We start from the raw sequence: 13372 nt of genomic DNA on the forward strand, positions 1-13372 counted from the left end.
CAACGTCACTCTCGTCTTCCGCCATTTAACTCTGTCTCTCAACCGCTCTCACCACTCTGCAGAGACTTCATGAAGGCCTACGAGCAGTTTAAAATTTGGTTAGCCTTACCCCTGACCCGTTTATCATTTATATGTTGCAGCTGTGATAACTTTACCCCAACCACCTTAGACGCTACATTTACCAGTTTGTTACCTTACACTTATTGGTCATTGGAAGACCACTGTACCACACCACGATACAAGATGTCAAGACTGATTCAATAAAACACTGGTAGAACAAAGTCATCACAGTCTGCACACGCTGAATGATTTCATCTTCCTCAAGAAAAAAAGTCTCTGTTGGGCCTTTTTACAGCATCTGTGTTGCTCTCAAAAGATAATTTACTGTCAATGATGGTTCCTAAATATTTATATTCATCTACTGTCTCAACATTCATGTCATCTTTATATGCAGTTTGTGAAACACTGTGCTGTGATCTACAGAAATCAATAATCATATCCTTTGTATTAGAAACGTTGATATACAGATAGAAGTTTTCACACCACACCGTGAAATCATCAACTACAGGGCCATGCCCCGCCTCATCATTGTTCCAAAGGCTCACTATAACAGTGTCATCTGCAAATTTTACACAGTGCCTATTCTATACTTTCTCCTACAGTTATTTGTGTATACAATGAAAAGCAATGGAGAAAGAGTTTTTGGAGTTTTGAGGATAAGACTCCATTAACCCTAACGCATGCAACCTGTTCAACAGAAAATCCAGTATCCAGCCAATTAAGTTATGGTTCAAGTTAAAAATAGACTGAAGTTTCTCAGTCAACAAGTAAGGCTGAATAGTATTGAATGCTGAAGAGAAGTCGATAAAAAAGGAGCCTTGCATGAGTCTTTGAGGATTCCAGATGTTGATAAAGGGAATTTAGCAATGTAAGTATTGCATCCTCAACACCTCTGCTAGCCTTGTAAGCAAACGGAAGAGGGTCTAGCTGTTCTTCCACCTGCTTCAGTAACTCCTGCTTAACCAACTTCTCAAAAGTCTTCATCACCAATGAGTTGAGAGCTACAGACCGAAAGATTAGATTAGATTATTTCCCTACAAATGACCGAAATTAAAAAACACATCCACAGTAAAACTTGTCTTTGTTAGGTTTCATGACTCTAATTAAACATGTCCTGCTACTTATTGTAAAAATAAAAGCAAGACAAAATAAATCTAGTCATCAGGTTGCACATTGAACTCTTCTTTCAGTGGAGATGATTTAGAAATACCTGAAAAAGTGGTTGGTAGACAAAAGACATGAATAAAATATACCATGGACTTACTAAATCTATTTGTAAACTTGCATGACTCACTGTTTATGGTTGTTGAATAATGTTTATTTTTAGACCCCTGAAGGCATCATTTTACCATGTGATACAGTCTTTTTGAGATCAGGGATCCACTCTGGAGGTTTCCCACTCGCTGAAACTATCAGGTTAGTATTTTATTTTTAATTACTGTCTATACATTCTGTTCTTTAGTGGTGCATTTAGATGTTAACATGGAACACAGGCGACCTTAATTGAAAACATAAATGTCTTAAATCAAGATTATGCAAAGCAAATGTCAATATGTTTATATCTTTCTACGATGACAATTGATAACATGAAGTCACACTGCGCAGTTTGCTGACCAACCTGAGAACTTTAAACCTGTTTTATTTCCTCAACTTCTGTGTTTCTGTAGTCATTGCTCTCTGTATTGTAGTATAAATGTGAAGGGTATCTCAATTGGTGTAAGACATAAATAGCTTCAGATTCACTTCTAATTGAATATGTATATTTTTTGCTTATAAATAATATTAATTATGATAATAATTATGTCTGTGTGTGTGTGTGTGTGTGTGTAGTACCGGACTGTGGAAAGTGGTGGCGAAGTTCAAGAGCAACCCACAGCAGAGTTATTCTGCAGAGTTCGAGGTCAAAGAATATGGTTAGCCCCATGACAGCACTTTTATTTAACGTATTAAAGTATTTATATTTAACATTTAAAAAACTTTAACATTATTTTATTTTAATACCCACAGTAAAACTCCTTTCATGTTTCAGTGCTGCCCAGTTTTGAAGTTAAACTGATACCTGAAAGCTCCTTCTTCTACGTGGACAGTCGAGAGCTCACCGTCAACATCAAAGCGAGGTAAGTGAAGGTTCTGGTTTCGTGGCTAGAGACCTGATTGGGCGATTGATTGCAGGAAAGAATAAAGGGGGATGTTCAGAGGCTGTTGGGCCTCTTACTCTTTTAGTCTGTTAGTCAATTGATGCTTTTTTTTATTTACTTTCTTTTACTTACCTTGTCCCTCTCTTGTGGATTTAGCTATCTCTTTGGTCAAGAGGTAGACGGGATGGCCTACGTGGTGTTTGGGGTTATGCAAGAAAATAGTAAGAAGAGCTTTCCAAGTTCTCTTCAGAGAGTGCAGGTGATCACATACTTCGACGACTGTTGATTGTTTGTTCTGCCGTATGCATTATATGTTATGCAGCTTGGCTTGTATTTCAAGATGCATTTTTCTATTATGTCACATTAGATAAGTGAAGGTATTGGAGTGGTCAAACTGGAGAGAGAGCACATCACACAGACTTTCCCAAACATCCTTGAACTGGTGGGGAGGTCCATATATGTAGCTGTCAGTGTGCTGACGGAGAGCGGTAAGAAAGAGAGACATGTGTTTGTGCTTGTTCACTATGTTTGATCATGTGTGTGTCAAATTAACTGTCAGTATTATTATTATTATTATTGTTGTTGTTGTTGTTGTTGTTGTTATTGTTATTATTGTTATTATTGTTGTTGTTATTATTATTATTATAATTATTATCATTGTTGTTATTATTATTATCATCATTGTTGTTATTATTATTATTATTATTATTATTATTATTATTATTATTATTATTATAGCAGCCTGGGCAAAATGGGGCTCACCTTTTGAACCATGTACACACTAGTTGCTCTTTGGCTAGCAATGGCAACAAGAGCGTTGTCCTCCCCCACAAAATAACTCATATCAGCAATGTGGACAACAACAATAATAATAATATTAATAATAATAATAATAACAATAATTTTCCAAGCAAGAACTCAAGGAAAAAAGAAAATACAGATTTGAGGATACGTTGTTCTGTATCAGTTAATCTAAAAGAAAGTAAATTGATGTTAAAATCTGTTGTGTGTTTCTGCATTTATTGACAGGTGGTGAAATGGTGGAGGCAGAGTTGAGAAGTATCCAGATTGTTACATCACCTTACACTATCACCTTTAAGAAAACTCCCAAATATTTTAAACCAGGAATTTTATTCAATGTTGCGGTAAAGTACAAAAGTATGGTTACTTAAATAAGAAAAATCCTTCACAGAAAACATTTCATTAGTGAATACAGTTACTCTACAAAGCACAGATACAAACACAGATGGAAACATATTCTGAATATAAAAGTTGCATAACTGTAATTGATATGAAATGTCATGGATTGTCATTATGAAGCAAAAGCAGATTTTCTCAAACAGGTGAGATTCCAGAGAAAAAGAGAAATTCACCCATTTGGGTCACTATAAACTACTATAAATCAAAGTACTAAGTGCACAGCTAGTGCAGTTTGCATTGAAACTATTCTCATAACATGAGTGAACTTAATATGTTTTAATAAAAAATGTTCTGATTGTTCAGCTGTTTGTGTCTCTGATGGCAGGTTGAAGTTGTGAATCCTGACGGCACTCCGGCAGAGCGTGTTCCAGTGGTGGTCGACCCAGGCCAGGTGCAGGCTTTAACCACAGCCAACGGCATGGCAAAGCTTTCCATCAATACAGAGGCGAGGGAACAAAGACTGACAATCACCGTAAGTCCCTCGTATTTAATATATTTCATTGCATTACAGCCTGTTTAGCAAAGGTTAATGAAGTATGTTTTACAAGGATGTAATTACTGTTTATATTTTTTATTTTTTTCCCGCAATCTCTTTAATCAGTTCCAAGTTAGTGAAATTCACATAAACAATGTATCTTACAGATAAGTGTCAACAAAAGGAGCTTCAAACCCATATACTGGATCTTCCTCACACCTGTCTTTCAGGTCCCTATAGCCCACCCACAAAAAAAACTAATCTGATCTTTTCTATCCTTACACATTTCAGTACCTCATCAACCCATCTGTTATGCGTGGGAGGGGAGGGGTGAGTCCATTTAAGAAGAATGAGCCTCCTAGCGAGGAGTGTGCTAAATGCAATCACTTGCTTTGCAGTTTTGGACGTGATAAGTGTGGTAGACAGGGGCGTAGCACAAGACCCTAGGCAGTCCTGGTAGGCCCCCATGTTCCTCAACACCCCCCCCAAAAAAAATATAAGTAAATAAAAAAATATGAATAATAATCGGGCCTCTGTACACATGAATCTGTAGGCCTAGATGTTTATAGGGTAATAACTATTAACTGTAATGCTTAAAGTAGCCTGATGACACACATTTCAAACCTCCTTTCTCAACATACTCTAGCCTACTTTACTGTGGTTACTACTATATTTTGTTGGTTTTCTCTGTACCTTTACTTACCAACCTGCATACTATGGTGTCTCTCTGATCATCTGTTAATTTATTTGGCCATAGTCCCGGATCCTCTGGCAAAACCTGGTCTGCAGTGCTCTGCCTAGAAGCAGTTTGCCCGCCTTGTCCCCCTTCTTAAAAGAATGCTGTTTCGTCTGCAATAGCTCCCTCTCAACCTTACCCGTATCATATTCAGATTTAAACTGGAGCTGCTTTTTATAAACCAGAGCAGAGGGATTGTCAGAATATTGGATGTTAAGTCTTTGGATATCGTCTGATATTTCTCTTAATTTTGCTTGCTCGGTGTTGAGGGTAGATTTAGATGAGTAGTCGTGAGCTGGTGTAAACACTCAGAATGAGTCAGAGTTGAAGTTGAAGAGATAGGATTTTTATTATTCACCCAAATATGGCCCATAGGCAAAATTAATCAATTAACAAAACCACAATTAAAGAAAAGAAATGAAAAACAATACTTTAACAAAAATAAAATAAATTGACATGAGAGTCAAAAAATGGTTAAATAATAACAATATACAGCTGTATACCACTTGACTTTTTTTAACTAGTCATAAGAGCTTTCCACAGACTTACATCCTCACTCATCTCGCCCTCCCTAGCAACTGAAACTGTCAGACCATATAGACCCTAATCGCGCCCCTGGAATTGGAACATACCAAAACAAAATACAATACAAGGGTGGCTCAGGCGAGTAGACAATAAAAGCTAAAAACAGCCAAAATAAATAAATCTATTAGACTAGAAATTTATCGAAGATTATTTACACGGTTCACAGAAACATTCACAAAGCCACAAGATACCTTGACGGCCAATAAAATAATTACTCATAATTCCAGTAACTACCTGTTACCCCGGACATCCTAGCGTCATTTAAACTCGCCGATAGCTGCAAACGTTCCTTTATAAACAAAGAGAGCAGACGCCGGAAAGCTACACAGACTACATGTTAACCTCTGTTACCTTTTAACCTAAATAAACAACCTTGTAGATAACAATGACATAAATGTAGCATGATTATTATAACTGGTGTTGTTTGTGAAATAAATGGTATGGTTTTAAACAATAGAGAATGATGTATTGATGGATGTAGCTATAACATTTAAATCACAGCAGTCTTGACGTTAAATATGTACGCAAGAAAGCTACGGGATTACTGTGGGGATTTGATGAATGGCTAGGCTTACAGATGATTTGGAAAAAGTGTGACAATTAACAGAATATATTGACACGCTAACTAAACATTTACAGGTAATACAGGTCTTTGAGAGATAAACTAGGTAGCGCATCGCTACCCTGAAGGCAACTATGCGCCCCGTCACACTCAGACTTCTTAAAGTAGGATACAAAAGACATAATTTGTCTCCGTATATACAGAGGTGGGTAGTAACGAGTTACATTTACTCCGTTACATTTACTTGAGTAAGTTTTTGAAAAAATTATACTTATTATACGTAGTTTTAAATCACTATACTTTTTACTTGAGTAGATTTGTGAAGAAGAAACTGTACTCTTACTCCGCTACATTAGGCTACAATGAGCTCGTTACTTTTCTTTTTACCTCTTTGGTATTCTACGTGTCATTGTTTTTGTCCCCTCGTGTACGCCTTATTTTAGTGTTTTATTTTGACAGAGAGAGAGAGAGACTTCCGCTAAAGGCTCTACCATGTGACTGTGTTTCACCAATCACACGTAGTTGTGCAGTCTCGTCACCATACTCAATCTCAGCGGATGGGTTAGCTACAGTCGCAGCAAAACAAAAATGACAATGTCAGAATCAACCGTCGGCAATGCAGACATAGATCTGGAGGAACCTCCCAGAGGCCAGATCAACATGTCCTGGATTTCTTTCAGTTCCCCGGCTTCACCTAACCTAACCACCGCGGTACCGCAAGCTGTGTCACAACAGTGGTTAACTAGTTCAATCAACCATCAGGGTTTCCCAATCCAGCGGCGCGTGTTCACATAAAAGAGGTGATGTTTGCACAACATGACCAACAATAGCCACATATTTTACATAAGAATAGCAAACTATAATTCTACATAAATATGAAGAACACAGACACGGTTTTACAGGCAAAACGCAATTCAGTCGCTGCTTCCTAAAACAGGAGAACAGTTGGCAAAAAAACAAATAGCCGACGAGGTAGATGCGCACAACTCTTATCACTTCCCCATCAGTCAGGCACAAGATCTGACCATAATTACACTGGTGCTTTCCATAAACCGCCGTTGCTTTAGCCTTTTATTTCAGTTGCAACCCTGGCAGAGGTAGCGATCGTGAGAGCAAATAAAAAATATTAAAAACATAATTCAAACCGCTGAAGCCGAGAAATAGCCGATATGTAATACAGAAAACCCTGGGTTGAACCAGAAGTTACCTCGTTAACCCCAAATCTTGCTTCGTAGTCCAGGCCTCTGGCCTCATAATGAACATGTTTACCTTAGTAAAAGTGCCAAACAGCAGCTCCATTACCTTGTTCTAGTTCTGCCTGCAGAGCCTGGTAAAAAAAAGTATAAAGGTTTGGAAATTGGTGTTACTTGTGCTTATTTATTTTTTATGTATTATTATTTTATTGATTTTATTTTTAAGTACTTGAATTTACCTGCATTATTTTAATTTAAGCTATTTTGTAATTAATTTATTTTAATTTATTTAATTGATTGGATGAACTATAATTTGCCTAAAGATGATTATTTTGTATTTTTGTCCGTCTGATTGAATGCTTGTGTTAAAAAATAAATCAGACGTTACACAACAGTTACTCAGTACTTTTTTACTCTTACTCAAGTAATTATTTGGATGATTACTTTTTACTTTTACTTGAGTCATATTATTTCAAAGTAACAGTACTTTTACTTGAGTACAATTTTTGGCTACTCTACCCACCTCTGCATATATATACCTTAAAGGTCTCCCACAGTGTGTTGTTACAGATGTCTGCATGTCATTAACGTCAAAGAAAAACTGAATTCTTGAAGATAGAAAATCAGAGAATTTGGGCTCACATAGCAAATGGGAGTTGAAGCTCCAGAATTTAGAAGGCTGACTGCCGTGAGCAAAATGGATATCTATGGAAGTAGGGGCGTGGTCAGATATAACTATACTTACTATACTATACTATATGTGATATTTACATTTGATTATTTATTAGGTTGTGCAGAAGCCTTTTGTCAAATAAATAATAGTCGATGGATGAGCGAAAAGAATGTAAATCATTTTCCAGGATCTACTATTCCCAGTTTTGCCACATGGAACTTTAATGAATTAGCTGATTTCGACAGTGCAAGTCGTGTGGTGGAGGATTTATTAAGTTCCGTGTCCTGAACCTGATTGAAATCACCACTAAAATTGATATTATGATCATTGGGATTAGGAAGCAAAGCAGCAAAAAGAGAATTTATAAATTTCTCATCATCCCAAATCGGGGCATATATGGAGGCCAGGAACACCGGATTACTTTGTAACTTGCCTGATACTATTACATATCGCCTATTGGGATCAGAAATAACATTATCATGGAGGGTTTGAAGCAATATCCATGTGTATAATAATAGCTGCTCCTTCAGCCTGCTCGAAAAATCTAGAATGAAAGATTACTGTTACTAACAAAAAGGTTGACCTCTGTAGGGATCCTTTCCATAATGTTTTCAGACACTTAGAATAATAATTTGAGCATGTCAGTGGCAAAACAAACGTGGACGTTATTAATTGCAGGTGCGCAATTACACATTATCATTACATTACAGCTTGTTTCACCAGCGCCGACTGCAACGGTCTTGCTTAATACTGGCCTAAGATTGTTTTTCCCATCAGTCCCTTCAACCAGTTACCCTTAACAACCTACATTAATCAACATTTTTGATATTCACTTGTAATCAAGTAGAGCTATACTCAGCTCCACTCTATGCAGATTTGGAGATTTCACAGCTGATTTTCTTGGTTCTGCTGCTCAAACATTTTTACTGTACAGTATGTAAATGGTGAACATACTGTAGTCGAGCATCTTCAAGCAAGACCAAGATATCTTCTCCAAAACAAAGCTATAAGGAAATGGAATATAGGCAATGATTTAATGTAAATTTTCTGTGTCTGAAGATGAATTGATTAAAAAAATATTGAATAATGCAGCTTTAGGTAATATAAACAGAATAGGGTAAGGTGGATGAAAATAGTCAGTGCCATTGTCAACTTAAGTTTCATTGTAGTTTGAGCCGATTCTTATTGGATGTTAATTTTATTCAATTCAATATTATTTATAGTATCAAGTCATAACGAGAGTTATCTCAAGACACTTTACAGATAGAGTAGGTCTAGACCACACTCTATAATTTACAAAGACCCAACAATTCCAATAATTCCCCCAAGAGCAAGCATTTAGTGCAACTAAAGATACTCAAGATAGCGCCGCGTGCATGGTAGCCTGTTGCAGCAGCTCCGAGATTTTTCTGTGAATTTTAGTGTATTTCTCATATTTGTATTTCTTTTTTCACAATATTTTCTTCTTCCAAACTTTTCTTCAACGTATGTGCATATCTGGATGTACAACTGTGGAGAAAAGGCTGTCTCTTTTTTTTCTGGGACTTTACAACTTTGCAATGGTAGAACCATTCGGCCGCAGCTCCATTCTTTACACTCTGGAACAGCTGTTAGCACTGAGCACTAGGATTCATCATACTGAAAGAATGGAGATCCCTAAGGGAATTTTTTAGGAGAAGGAGGGGATGCAGAGCTGGACTTAAACACAAGAGAGGAGAAAGGACGGTACAAACCGTGTCTTCCGTCTGTTATTATGGGGAATGTAAAATCTCTCCCCAATAAGATGGAAGAGCTAACGGCGCTAACCAGGCTGCAGAGGGAATACCGGGAGTGCAGCTTCATGGGCTTCACAGTGACCTGGTTGAATGAACTCACTACGGACTCACTGGTTACACTGGATGGATTTCAAATAGTGAGAGCGGACAGGAGAGCAAAGGAGTGCAGTAAGAGGAAGAGTCGGGGAATAGCGATGTTTGTGAACGACAGATGGTGTAACAGCGGGCACGTCAGTGTTAAGGAGCAGTATTGCACCAAAGACATTGAGTTGCTAGCGGTTATGTGTGTGACAGTGATTACTGTCTTCATCCCCCTTCAGCCAATGCTACAACTGCATGTGAGCTCCTACACACTGTCATGTCACAGCTACAGACATTGCACCCCGGAAACTTTTATCATGCTCCCTTGTCCTCAACACTTCCCACCGTCACCCATTATGTTAAATGCCACACAAGAGACAATAAAACACTGGATCTGCTGTATGCAAACACTAAAGATGCATACATATCTTCACACCTCCCCCCGCTGGGTCGCTCAGATCACAACCTGGTCCATCTCCTGCCTGCTTGCACACCTTTGGTGAGTAAACAACCCCCCACCACAAGGTAGGTGAGGAAACTGAGACCCAGTCCACACGTACCAAAACAATCTTTTTTTTTACCCATCTTCCCTGGATTTGTTTCAAGAATAGTTGCGTCCAAACGAATCCATTTGTAAATGACTCAATACGCTACTTCATATGCCAGGCCTATAGGCGGCGCTGTTTCTGCTACAGAAATTCACCAAAAACGGAGAAGAAGAGCACAGTCACTTCCACTTCCCATCATAACATGAGTAGCTAGATTATCATTTTCTCTTAATACATCCGTGGACACTCTCCGGGAACCATCACCTTATCGTGGTGGAGAGGTTTGTGTGTCCCTATGAACCTGAGGGCTGTGTTGTCTGGAGCTTTGTGCTCCTGGTAGGGTCTCCCAAGTCAAAGTGGTCTCAGGTGAGGGGCCAGACAAAGAATGGTTCAAAAACCCTATGAAACAACGTAGAAGAGGTGAAGTGACCCTGCCCTGAGGAAGCCCGGGGCCCCCGTCTGGAGCCAGGCCCAGATGGCGGGCTCGTCAGCGAGCGCCTGGTGGCCAGGTTTGCCATGGAGCCCGGCCGGGCACAGCCCAAAGAAGCAACGTGGAAACTCCCTCTCCATCCCATAGGCCCACAACCTGTGGGAGGAACCGCTGGGGTCGGGTGCGCTGCTACACGGGTGGCAGTGAAGGTCAGGGGCCTCGACGGACCAGACCCGGGCGGCAGACGCTGGCTCTGGGGACGTGGAACGTCACCTCTCTGTGGGGGAAGGAGCCGGAACAGGTGCGGGAGGTGGAGCGCTACCGGTTAGATCTGGTGGGGCTTACCTCTACGCACAGTCTCGGTTCTGGAACCATAGTTGCCCAGGGTGTGAGGCGCCGGGCGGGTGTGGGGATACTCACAAGCCCCCGGCTGAGCACCGCTGCGATGGAGTTTACCCCGGTGGACGAGACCGTCGCCTCCCTACGCTTGCGGGTTGTGGGGGGGAAAACTCTGACTGTTGTTTGTGCATATGCACCAAACAGGAGTTCGGAGTACTCAGCCTTCTTGGAGACCTTGACTGGAGTCCTGCATGGGGCTCCAGTGGGGGACTCCATTGTTCTGCTGGGGGACTTCAACGTGCACGTGGGCAATGATGGAGACACCTGGAGAGGCGTGATTGGGAAGAACGGCCTCCCTGATCTAAACCAGAGTGGTTGTTTGTTGTTGGACTTCTGTGCTAGTCATGGATTGTCTATAACAAACTGTCACGCTCTGGACGGGGTAGGACACAAAAGCAGAACACAGGGCGAGTTCAATAATACTACTGTTTATTAGAAAATGAATAATGTAGATGGTGTTCCGTCGTGGAGGTTATGGGAGTGAGTCGGGAACAGGCTGGGGGTACAGACACATTGAGAGCAAGGCAAAAGGTCAGCACGGGGATTCCAAACAGAAGATCCAGTTGAGGAGGGAACAAAGGCAGTGGCCGGCGGTGGAGGGAGAACGGCGTCTAGGAGGCAGAACACAAAAACACGATGAGGAAAAAAAACTCAGGATAATGACTAGAACTGGAGATAGCTAAATAATGCACAGGAACGCAAGTGATAGTTACGTGGCTGAAACAATTATCTGGCGGGGACTGAAAGCAGACCTCTCCCTAATATAGGGAAAGTGGCAATCAGCCCCAGGTGCGTGGACTGGAGCAGGTGTAGTAGATTGTAGTGATTGCAGCAGCCTTGGTGCCGGGGTGCCTTCAGTGGTAGTGGGAATTCAGGAAACTGAGGAACAAAAAGAGACGGACGGAGACAAACAACACAGACACAAAAAGGGGGAGAGGTAAGGGAGACACACAAAAGGGAAGGGGAGACAGCTCAGGGAGGTGGGGCCCTGACAGGACCCCCTCTCCTAGGAACGCCACCGGGCGGTCCACCCGGAGCATCAGGATGGCTTTAATAGAAATCCCGAATGACAGAGGGGTCCAGGATGTGGCGACGAGGAACCCAACTCCTTTCTTCGGGACCGTAGCCCTCCCAGTCTACCAGGTATTGGATCCCACGCCCCCGCCGCCGGGCATCCATCAGACGGCGGACGGTGTAGATGGGATCACCGTCCAGGTGGCGCGGGGCCGGAGGTCGCGGAGGCGGGGGCAACAGGGGACAGAGACGGACAGGCTTCAAACAGGAGACATGGAACACAGGATGTACTCTGAGGGTCTGTGGCAGTTTCAGTCTCATGGTGACAGGGTTTATTACGTCTTGAATGACAAAAGGGCCCAAGTACCTGGGCTGGAGTTTTCTGGATTCTGTTCTGACAGGGATGTTTTTGGAAACCAGCCAAACCTTGTCTCCAGGGGCGTAACTGGGTGCCTGGGTCTGTTGGCGTGTTGTTGGTACAGAGCGGAGGTCTGTAACAGCGCCCTCCGTGCATGGTGCCAGGTCCTGTGGCATCGGCGAATGTGGGCTTGCATAGAGGGCACCGCCAAGTCTCTTTCAAAAGAGGGGAACAGAGGTGGTTGGTAACCGAAAAGACATTGGAAAGGGGACATCCTGGAAGCAGCTGTAGGCAGGGTGTTGTGGGCGTAAGCCACCCAAGGCAGTTGTGATGACCAATGTTGTTCAGTGGACACCAAGCAATGCAGGGTGGTTTTGAGTGTCTGATTGGCGCGTTCCGCCTGCCCGTTGGTCTGTGGGTGGAATACAGAGGAGAGGCTTGCCGTGGCTCCAATGGCATGACAGAACGACTTCCAGACGGCGGACACAAATTGAGGTCCTCTATCCGATACGACATCACTAGGAAGACCGTAACGCTGGAACACCTCACGGACCAGGATGTCCGCCATCTCTGTAGCAGTGGGTAGTTTAGGTAGAGGTAGGTAGGCATATTTGGTGAAACGATCCACAATGGTAAGGATAACAGTGTTACCGTCAGATGGAGGTAAGCCGGTGATGAAGTCCAGGGCCAGGTGGGACCATGGTCATTTGGGAATGGGTAGTAGGCGTAGGAGACCAGTACTGGGTTGATTCGGGGTCTTGTTGAGGGCACAAACAGGCAGAAACATAAGCAGTCACGTCATTTTTCATGGAGGGCCACCAAAATCTCCTTTTGAGGAAAAACAGGGTGCGTTTTATGCCAGGGTGACAGGTAAGGCGTGAGGAGTGGGCCCATTTTAAAACAGAAGATCTGACAGTAGCAGGAACGAACAAGAGGTTAGGTGGTACGTTACCAGGGTTGGAATCGGTTTTAAGAGCCTCCATTACCTCTTTCTCTATCTGTGATGTAATGGCCCCGATGACGCACTGGCTGGAGATGATGTTGTCAGGGGATGGGCATTCGTTATCCTCCTTCGCGTACATGCGGGACAGGGCGTCTGGCTTCCCGTTCTTGGAACCTGGACGGTATGTTATAGTGAATTGAAA

The 13372-nt window shown here is 41.8% G+C and overlaps 1 protein-coding gene across 4 annotated transcripts in view; it reads left to right on the top strand.

The window, feature by feature from the left end:
* LOC114561480 (complement C3) overlaps positions 1–13372 on the top strand; it is an 84276-nt gene that overhangs the window by 16348 nt on the left and 54556 nt on the right. For all 4 annotated transcript variants that reach the window (XM_028587521.1, XM_028587522.1, XM_028587524.1 and 1 more), the window contains 7 exons: positions 1388–1476; positions 1891–1973; positions 2090–2177; positions 2355–2457; positions 2566–2686; positions 3228–3343; positions 3724–3870. In XM_028587521.1, coding sequence (XP_028443322.1) covers positions 1388–1476; positions 1891–1973; positions 2090–2177; positions 2355–2457; positions 2566–2686; positions 3228–3343; positions 3724–3870 — 747 coding nt within the window. The remainder of the gene's footprint in view (positions 1–1387; positions 1477–1890; positions 1974–2089; positions 2178–2354; positions 2458–2565; positions 2687–3227; positions 3344–3723; positions 3871–13372) is intronic.

Source organism: Perca flavescens, chromosome 9 (assembly GCF_004354835.1).
Source record: "Perca flavescens isolate YP-PL-M2 chromosome 9, PFLA_1.0, whole genome shotgun sequence".
Classification (NCBI taxonomy): domain Eukaryota; kingdom Metazoa; phylum Chordata; class Actinopteri; order Perciformes; family Percidae; genus Perca; species Perca flavescens.